This window comes from Carlito syrichta, unplaced genomic scaffold (genome assembly GCF_000164805.1).
Source record: "Carlito syrichta isolate Samal-C Ts95f unplaced genomic scaffold, Tarsius_syrichta-2.0.1 Scaffold316857, whole genome shotgun sequence".
Lineage (NCBI taxonomy): Eukaryota > Metazoa > Chordata > Mammalia > Primates > Tarsiidae > Carlito > Carlito syrichta.
This window is the reverse complement of record NW_007260953.1, coordinates 213,260-223,301: the sequence shown is the minus strand read 5'-3', so window position 1 is coordinate 223,301 and position 10,042 is coordinate 213,260. Positions and strand designations below refer to the sequence as shown.

The 10,042-nt window shown below is 41.6% G+C and overlaps 2 protein-coding genes across 5 annotated transcripts in view; one reads left to right on the top strand and one right to left on the bottom strand.

Annotated features, from left to right (window-relative positions):
• The window catches only part of RBBP5 (RB binding protein 5, histone lysine methyltransferase complex subunit), a 53,049-nt gene that overhangs the window by 15,529 nt on the left and 27,478 nt on the right, over positions 1-10,042 (bottom strand). For all 4 annotated transcript variants that reach the window (XM_008074675.2, XM_008074676.2, XM_021707366.1 and 1 more), the window contains 6 exons: positions 8,683-8,823; positions 7,460-7,622; positions 3,765-3,874; positions 1,089-1,208; positions 851-1,004; positions 691-762 (listed from right to left, as the gene is read on the bottom strand). In XM_008074675.2, coding sequence (XP_008072866.1) covers positions 691-762; positions 851-1,004; positions 1,089-1,208; positions 3,765-3,874; positions 7,460-7,622; positions 8,683-8,823 — 760 coding nt within the window. The remainder of the gene's footprint in view (positions 1-690; positions 763-850; positions 1,005-1,088; positions 1,209-3,764; positions 3,875-7,459; positions 7,623-8,682; positions 8,824-10,042) is intronic.
• Positions 6,333-6,584, top strand: LOC110594638 (cyclin-dependent kinases regulatory subunit 2). The gene has a single exon (XM_021707367.1). It carries the CDS (start codon positions 6,333-6,335, stop codon positions 6,582-6,584), a length of 252 nt encoding a protein of 83 aa, XP_021563042.1.

The following is a 10,042-nucleotide window of genomic DNA, read 5'->3' as shown; positions in this document are numbered from 1 at the left end:
TTCCAATTATCCAGAATTACAGGCATGCATTACCATGCCCAGCTGATTTTTTGATTTATTGTAGAGATGAGGTCTCGCTGCCCAGGCGGGTCTGGAACACGCGGGCTCAGGCAATCCACTCACCTCAGCCTCCCAAAGGTGCGGGATTACAGGCTGAACCACCGAGCCCGGCCATCGTCAATCTTTTTAAGAATTTTGAGGTAAAATGATAAATGTTCTTACAAGTACACTAATTACAATTTAGTTTAAAGGTGTTCAAAATAAAACCAAGATGTAAAACAAAAACAGAACTGAAAATAAGAAAAGCAAAAGAAAAATACATCTCAGGCTGGGCTCGGTTGCTCAGCCTGTAATCCCAGCACTTTGGGAGCCCGTGGGTTCGAGACCAGCCTCGGCAACTCAGTGAGACCTCATCTCTACAATAAATCAAGAAAAATATATCTCAAATAACAAAAAAAAGTAAGAGAAAGTATACCAAACTCTCTCCCTGAAAACAAAGCTAGTAAACCAGCTTGGGACCAAGAACTTCTCATCAAACAAGTTAAAACTAGATGCACTGAACCTATTTCATGAGGTTCCAAGAAATGATGCAAAAGAAATAAGGTAATTTTTAGCTTACTATGTATAAGGTTCCTTGATAAAAAGAAAGGATATCTAGTTTCAAAGCAAATAAACTAGAAAAATACTTACTACTTGATTTTGGGCCCAGATAGATACCACTCCACTAGAAATGGATGCTATGATGGGTCGAACAGGATGCCACTAAATGTTAATAAAGAAAATAGGTAATAAGAATAGAGTCACGATCTTCTGATTATGTGACCAACAATAGCATTCCTACTCTACTCACAGCTACATCCAAGAGGAGCTCTCCTCTCGTTCCATGGAGAATCTTCACCAGGTTGCCAATGCTCTTCTCCCAGATGTACAGGGCATGCTGCCGGGCGGAACCTGCCACTATATATTCCCCGTCCCCAGAGAAACAACATTTCTTCCATGGGGTCCTAAAAGACAAAGAAAGTACCAAGGAGAACTGGAGACTGAGCCCAAGTCATGAATTACCACATATTCTAGGTGGTGATACATACCTATTCACCAAGTCCTGCAATTTTTGCATGGGTTCGGGTTCTCCATCTCTTCCACAAGTTAAGATTTCTCTGCCATCATAAACTCTGATTATCCGATCTGCTGTGTTAATTAAAAAGCAACTATAGAAAGGATAAAAATACCAACATAAGAGGTCAGAAATCTCTTCCTGTTAATGATTTCTATTACTACCAGTTACTCAATAAATTGGGGAGAAATTGAGTAAAGATCTAATAGAATAGAATATTTATATATACTTGTCACTTTCCAAACTAAAATATAATTTGAAGTTAAGCATGTTTTATACTTCCTGTGAATCCTTGAACCCAAAATGTACAAACTATCAGTATTAACTAAGTTCTAAGACCTCTAAACTGAATGCTAAATTCACAAGCTTTCTTATAGTTAAATGAATACAAATACTTCATTTATCTAGTCTGTTTTATATATAATATGATCTTCTTAGTAAGTTAATAAACTAAATATGCCATTTTAAAAGGTCCAAATTTGTATGGTAACAATATTGAAAATTTTAGAAATCTGTCTAAAACATAAGTTACTTCATCACTTTCTTACAGACTTCACTGACTATAACCTTTTCTTTTCTTTTTTGAGTTGGAGTCTCACTCCTGTCACCCAAGCTGGGGCACGCTCATGGCCACTGCAGCCTCGACCTGCTGGGCTTAGGCGATCCTTCCACCTCAACCATCCAGGTAGCTGGAACTACAAACACACGCCACCACACCCAGCTAGTTTTTGTGATGTATTGTAGAGATGAGGTCTCACCAAGTTGCCCAGGCAGGTCTCGAACCCCCGGGCTCAGGCAATCCTCTCGCCTCAGCCCCTCAAGGTACAGGGATTATAAACTGAGCCACCATGCCCAGCCCATAACCTTTTCTTAATTCAAGAGAATTTTGGACATGAATGTCCTCTAAGTTAGAGGTCCCAACCCCTGTCTGTCATCAGAGACCAGATTCATGGAAGACAATTTTTCCACAAATGAGGGGGAGGGGTCAAATCTCACCACTAAAGTTAATCTGTATTTGTAGCCACACCCCAGCACTAGCATCACCACCTTGGCTCCCCTTCAGATTAGTGGTAATGTCAGCAATGGGGAGCAGCTGTAAATACAGATGAGGCTTTGCTTGTTCTTGCTGCTCACTTCCTGCTGTGCAGCTAAGTGCCTAACAGGTAACAGCTGTGGCCCGGATTGGAGACCCCTGCCCTAAATTATGTATTGGTATTCAAAATAGGATGACTATTACCTTTTTTTTTTTTTTTTTTTTTTGAGTCGGAGTCTCACTCTGCTGCCCAGACTGGAATGCAGTGGCACACTCCCGGCCACCATAACCTTGACCTGCTGGGCTCCAGTGACCCTTCTGCCTCAGCCTTCCATGTAGCTGGAATTACAGGTGCGCGCTACCACACCCAGTTAATTTTTTGATTTATTGTAGAGATGAGGTCTCACAAAGTTGCCCAGGCGGGTCTCAAACCCGCGGGCTCAGGAAATCCACTCACCTCAGCCTCCCAAGGCGCGGGATTACGGACTGAGCCACTGAGCCCAGCTGACTATTATCTCTCTTTTTTTTTTAATCAATATTTTTTATTATGATTTTGTGGGGTACAGTTAAGGGTTAGGTGTACAATTACGTTTCATTCAGGCACCCTGACTATTACCTCTTAATGACAACCTGTTTCTTCTTGTTTCTATTAATATTACCTACTTCTAACTAGGTAACTAAACATCATAAAAACATCTGATTCGTGACCCATCTGGGCAACTTGGTGAGACCTCATCTCTACAATAAATCAAAAAATTAGCCAGGTGTGGTAGCACATGCCTGTAGTTCCAGCTACTTGGAAGGCTGAGGTGGAAGGATCTCCGGAGTCCAGCAAGTCGAGGCTGCGGTGGCTGGGAGCGGCCACTGCACTCCAGTCTGGGTGACAGAGTGAGACTCCAACTCAAAAAAAAAGAAAAACATCTGAAATTAAAAAGGTAAATAGATTTTTTATAAATGCATGTTCAGTTACTATGTAGCGTTTACAACACCAGTTCTAATTAGAATAATATAGTATTTACCCAGTGTTTACTATGTGCCAGGCACTTTGGTTCTAAGCACTGACCATTCACTTAGTTTTTTTGCAAAGAAATTGTCTGATACCCTCCAGATAAGGAAAATGTAACCGCTATAAGAAATTTTTGGCCGGGCTCGGTGACTCAGCCTGTAATCCCACGCCTTGGGAGGCTGAGGTGAGTGGACTGCCTGAGCCCACGGGTTTGAGACCCACCTGGACAACTCAGTGAGATCTCCTCTCTACAATAAATCAAAAAATTAGCTGGGCATAGTAGTGCGCGCCTGTAGTTCCAGCTACTTGGAAGGCTGAGGCGGAAGGATCGCCGGAGCCCAGCAGGCGAGGCTGCAGTGGCCGAGAGCGTGCCGCTGCACTCCAGACTGGGTGAGAGAGTGAGACTCCAACTCAAAATTAATTAATTAATTAATTAATTAATTTTTTTAAAAAAGAAATCTTTGAACTCAAAAACCAAATATTGAAAGTTTCTAACAACTTTAAGAAAACCTTTTAAAAAAGCTTTATATACACAAAACCTGCTAACTTGATATATTTTTGCATTCTACCCACTTTTAAAGCTGTTTCTAAAAAGACAAGATCTCACTCACCTCCCCTTCCGGGCAAACTCAATTGACTTAATGGCTGTGGTATTGCTAGTTCCAGTTGTTACTCTGAAGGAAGCAACAAGATCCTGAGAATCTGTTTTTAAGACCAAAATCTAAAGTTTAAAGGAGGGAAAAAGTATAAAGTAAGTGCTCTGATAACTAATTAGATCTGGATTCTGTTTCTAAAGTTGGGTAGAGTCTGAGTAAAAATGCAATGTCTCTTTCCACTTATGTAACCAGATTAACTGGTATTGCTGCTTTGCTTCTTCAAATAAAGGATGAGGTCTTAACAATTTATTCTTAAGATATGATGTTTAGCATTTTCACAATAGTCAAAAAGTAGAAACATCTGAAGTATCCACTGACAGATGTACATATAAACAAGTAACAGAATATTACTGAGCCTTGAAAAAGGAGGAAAATTCTGACACATGCTACAACACAAATGAAATGTGAGGACATTATATTAAGTGAAATCAGATAGTCACAAAAGGGCAAATATGTATGATTCCACTTATAAGAGGTACCTAGAATAGGCCAAATTCATACAGAGGGTAGAATGTGATTGCTAGGGGATGGGGAGAGCAGGAAATGGGAAATTATAGTTTATTGGGTACAGAATTTCAGTTTTACATGAAAAGAGTTATAAAGATGGATGGTGCTGGGTGACAGCTGTACAGCAATGTGAATATACTTTGATACTACTCAACTGTACAGTTAAAAATGGTAGAAATGGGCCGGGCTTGGTGGCTCAGCCTGTAATCCCGTGCTTTGGGAGGCTGAGGTGAGTGGATTGCCTGAGCCCACGGGTTCAAGACCTGCCTAGGCAACTTGGCAGTCTCTACAATAAATCAAAAAGTTAGCTGGTAGAATGCCTGTAATTCCGGCTACTTGGAAGGCTGAGGCGGAAGGATCACCGGAGACCAGCAGGTCGAGGCTGCGGTGGCCGGGAGCGGCCACTGCGCTCCAGTCTGGGTGACAGAGTGAGACTCTAACTCAAAAAAAAAAAAAAAAAAAAAAGTTAGCTGGTAGAAATGATAAATTTTATGTTACGTGTATTTTAAAACTGCCTTTCTAAAATAGCCATGAAATTATACTGTGTCCATGTATCCAAGTGCAAAAAAAAAAAAAAAGAATCAAACTGCCTAACTGAACTACTCTAACTATAAACCGGAAAAGCACTTTAAAGTTCCTCTAACCTGACTTCTTATTCCAGACTATGAGGGGGAACCTCAAAAAAAACAATTATTTTTTTGGAGGGTAGAGCCCTGGTAGTACAGGAAAGTGTTCTAGGAATTCAGCAGCATTAGTGTATCAGCTAGCATTACTGTGAGAGGCTGCATTTAGTTTCAATGATTTTTTTTTTTTTTTTTTGAGTTGGAGTCTCACTCTGTTGCCCAGGCTAGAGGGCAGTGGCACGCTCCCGGCCACCACAGCCTAGATCTGCTGGGGTCAGGTGATCATTCTGCCTCAGCCTTCCAAGTAGCTGGAACTACAGGAATGTGTCATCATGCCTGGCTAGTTTTTTTATTTATTGTAGAGATGAAGTCCTGCCAAGTTGACCAGGCTGATCTCGAACCGATGGGCTCAGGCAGTCACTTACCTTGGTCTTCCAAAGTGCTGGGATTATAGGCGTGAGTCATGATTTTTTTGTTGTTTTGAGTCTTTCAACACATTTGCCCATTTCATGATGGGTAATTTACATGAAAAACCTGCTCACATTGAGTCTTCAGCAGTTTTTGACCAAAAACAGTATGACCCCTGTGCCCCACCCTCCCTATTCACCCAATCTCTCCCCAAGAGACTTTTTATTGTTTCCCCAGATGAAAAAAAGTCCTCAAAGGAAAATATTTTGCTGATGTGGAACAGGTGAAACAAAAAGGCAGAAGCACTAAAAGGTATCAAAATTGGCCAGGCTCGGTGGCTCAGCCTGTAATCCCAGCACTTTGGGAGGCCACGGTGAGTGGATTGCCTGAGCCTGCGCGCGCGAGACCCGCCTGGGCAACTTGGCGAGACCTCATCTCTACAATAAATCAAAAATTAGCCGGGCGTGGTAGTGCATGCCTCTAGTTCCAGCTACTTGGAAGGCTGAGGCAGAAGGATCGCCGGAGCCCAGCAGCTTGAGGTTTCAGTGGCTGGGAGCAGCCACTGCACTCCAGTCGGGGTGACAGAGTGAGACTCCAACTCAAAAAAAAAAAAGAAAAAGAAAAAGTATCAAAATTTACAAGTTCAAAAACAGTTTTGAGCAGTGGAAAAAGCATCTCGATAGATGTACTATATCAAACTGAGAGTACTTTGAAGGTGATTGAAATTTAAACATGTAAGAATAAATACAAAATTTTTTATAAATAAATTCTGAGGGTTTTTTTGGAGGGTCCTCCTCGTACCGTCTACAATGTATCCCAGGCAAAATGGCCTACACATTCCAAAAGGCTGGATCAGAAGTTTAATAAAATAGAAAAAAGAAAGATAATAAAGTCTCAGTACTATAAGTTAAGCTGGCCTGAATTATACAGTATTTTATAAAACATTTATTAAGACATTTTTATCAGCAGTGTTCTAGTTGATAACATGACTTTGAGGATAGCCCACAAGCAGATCTACTACTCGGACAAGTACTTCGAAGAGCACTATGAGTACCGGCATGTCATGGTACCCAGAGAACTTTCCAAACAAGTACCCAAAACCCATCTGATATCTGAAGAAGAGTGGAGGAGATTGGGTATCCAACAGAGTCTGGGCTGGGTTCACTACATGATTCATGAGCCAGACCTGCATATTCTTCTCTTTAGACGACCTCTTCCAAAAGAGCAACAAAAATGAAGGATATCTGGGGATCGCCAAATCTTGTTCAAATTTAATGTATATGTGTATATACGGTAGTATTCAGTGAATACTTGAAAAATGTACAAATTGTTCATCCATACCTGTGCATGAGCAGTATTCTTCACAGCCAACAGACCTCAGTTAAATGCAACTGCAAGTAGGTTACCACAAGGTGTTTAAGACTATTTTCTTCTAGTCAGTTTTTCTCTTAATATAAGTGCCTGTTTGACTTTACCTATTACTTTTGTTAAATAAAGTTTGTATGTTGCATTTATAAAAAAAAAAGATAACATGAGTTTTAATTTTTACAATTTAGTAATGACCCTTCATTACTAGCATCTAATAAAGGCCCTTCCAGTCTTTTCTAGGTCAAATAATCTCTGACCACTCTAAATCCAAAGAAGAGAAATCATTATTAAGACATCAGAGAGGCCGGGCTCGGTGGCTCAGCCTGTAATCCCGCATCTTGGGTGGCCGAGGTGAGTGAATTGCCTGAGCCCGCGGGTTTGAGACCCGCCTAGGCAACTTGGTGAGACCTCATCTCTACAATAAAAATAAAAAAAATTAGCCGGGCGTGGTAGCACGCGCCTGTAGTTCCAGCTACTTGTAAGGCTGAGGCAGAAGGATCGCTGGAGCCCAGCAAGCTGAGGCTGCAGTGGCCAGGAGCGGCCACTGCACTCCAGTCTGGGCGACTGAGTGAGACTCCAACTCAAAAAAAAAAGACATCAGAGAAAATTAGAATACATTTGCTACAGGCAGGAGCTGTGCTTAGTCTAGATGTAAAACAAATTTCAGAAGAAGTAAAATAAGTAAACATGTAATGAACCAACGCACAAGATGCCTGATCCTTATTTACCAACATCTAGGCTTACCTTGCCTTTTGCATTTCCTGTATAAATATATTCCCCTCGCCTATCAAAAGATGCCACCACGTTCAAATCGGAATCATCGTCTACCGGCAGAACAACATGTTTGGAATCTGAAAGGGTCAACATGACAGGAGCAGATTTCATGGGACACACGAGAACCTTGTTCCTGTTTAAAAATATGAACAGTACATTGGCTATTGCTTTGATGTCAGGATGCTGATTCCCTGTCCTTCTCCCTGATCCCTGTCCACAACCATCATCAACTCTGTCAGCCCAAGCAAATTTGAAAAGGAAAAAATCCACATGTCTACTAACAGGGAAAAGACTGAATAAAATCATGGGACCCTACCTTGACAAAATTAAAATGTAATCATTAACAAGAAATAGGAAGATGTTACAAAATAGTAAAACAAGAAATAAAGTAAAAAAAGCAAAACACTGATTACAACTACATAAAAATGAATATATATTTCATATGCATCGAGCTATGAGGTACTATATAACATACTTTAAAGAGAGCATGACTAAAAGAGAACTCAGAGAAATGAAAATAGTTATACCTGGGTAACAAAATGGCAGGTAACTCTTTCTTTTAAATATAGTTTTAATATTGAACTGCTTCTCTCTACTAAAACAATCCAAATAATCAAGGTGGGGAAACCCCCAAGTCAAGGCCCAATTATTATACTCATTCCCACCTTTGCCCATTTCCACAGTCTTGATATTGGCCAGTTTTTAATTATATACTACAATAACACTTTCCTTAAAATGTGTTCAGTGAGCTGGGCTCGGTGGCTCAGCCTGTAATCCTGCGCCTTTGGGAGGCTGAGGTGAGTGGACTGCCTGAGCCCGCAAGTTCGAGACCCGCCTGGGCAACTTGGCGAGACCTCATCTCTACAATAAATCAAAAATTAGCCGGGCGTGGTAGCGCGTGCCGGTAGTTCCAGCTACTTGGAAGGCTGAGGCGGAAGGATCACCGGTCGAGGCTGTGGTGGCTGGGAGTGTCCACTGCACTCCAGTCTGGGCGATAGAGTGAGACTCCAACTCAAAAAAAAAAAAAAATGTGTTCAGTGGAGCCAACCTAGATAGAAAGATTATTTTATAGGGATTTAATGAGATGTGTGTTTGCCTCTTAAAATCATAAACTAAAGTTTTCATGGGCCCAGAACTAATCCATATGGAATTAGACCCCAACCCAGAAAAGGAATAGCTTGGATTCAACATACTGATCTCGTGGATGATATTGGACTTTTAAGATGGGCGAAGGGAATCGAAACCTCTGGTCGCAGTCGCCTGAAAGAACATCCCATTGTGACACTATGTTATCAGTAGAAGCACTCACGAGTTTATGACCATCTCGACTCCAGCTGGGAAGAAAAAAGAGTAACTTAGCACATATTCTATCTTACCATTCTTATGGGTAAATGGTATGAGTCACACACATTGCCCTAACTGCAAAGGTCAACAATCTTTTCTCTTTTTCTGAGTCAGGGTCTCACTCTGTCGCCCAGGCTGGAATATGGTAGCATGACCATGGCTCACCATAGCCTTGACCTCCTGGGCTCAGGTGATTCTTCCGCCTCAGCCTCCCAAGTAGTTGGTACTAGAGGAGTTTGTAGAGATGAGGTCTTCCTATATTGTCTAGGTTGGTCTCAAACTCCTGGGCTCAAGTAATCCTCTCACCTCAGTCTCCTAAAGTGCTAGGATTAAAATCCATGAGCCATAATGCCTGGCCTTTTTAAATTTTGTTTAATGTATACGCAAATCCACAAGCTTTTCCAATTAATAAATAAGTATATTTTCATAACTTTTTAAAGTCTATTCATAGAAGTTCTTAATATTTCAAGATAACACTAAAAGTGGCTCAGTGAAGTAACAGATTCAAACATCTTAGAATAGTATGAAATCAGCTAGTTCTAGCTGGGCTCGGTGGCTCAGCCTGTAATCCCGCGCCTTTGGGAGGCTGAGGTGAGTGGATTGCCTGAGCCCGCAGGTTCGAGACCCGCCTAGGCAACTTGGCGAGACCTCATCTCCACAATAAATCAAAAATTAGCCGGGTATGGTAGCACGCACCTGTAGTTCCAGCTACATGGAAGGCTGAGGCTGAAGGATCGCCAGAGCCCAGCAGGTCAAGGCTGTGGTGGCCGGGAGCAGCCACTGCACTCCAGTCTGGGCGACAGAGTGAGACTCCAACTCAAAAAATAAATAAATAAAATAAAATAAACTCAGCTAGTTCTTAAGGGTTGATGTAACAAAAAACAGGGTTTTTTTTGGAGGGTAGAGGAGTATCTAAATTCTCTTGAGTTTGTTTTGAGTCGAAGTCTTACTCTGTTCCCTAAGCTAGAATGCAGCGGCATGGTCACAGCTTCATTTTAGTCTTGACCTAGGTTCAGGCAATCCTTCTGCCTCAGCCTCCTAAGTAGCTGGAACCACAGGTACATGTCACCATACCTGTCTAATTTTTTGGCTTTTTTGTAGAGAGAAGTCTCACCACATTGCCCAGGCTGGTCTTAATTTAAGAAATCCTAGCCGGGCTTGGTGGCTCAGGCTGTAATCCCGCGCCTTTGGGAGGCTGAGGTGAGTGGA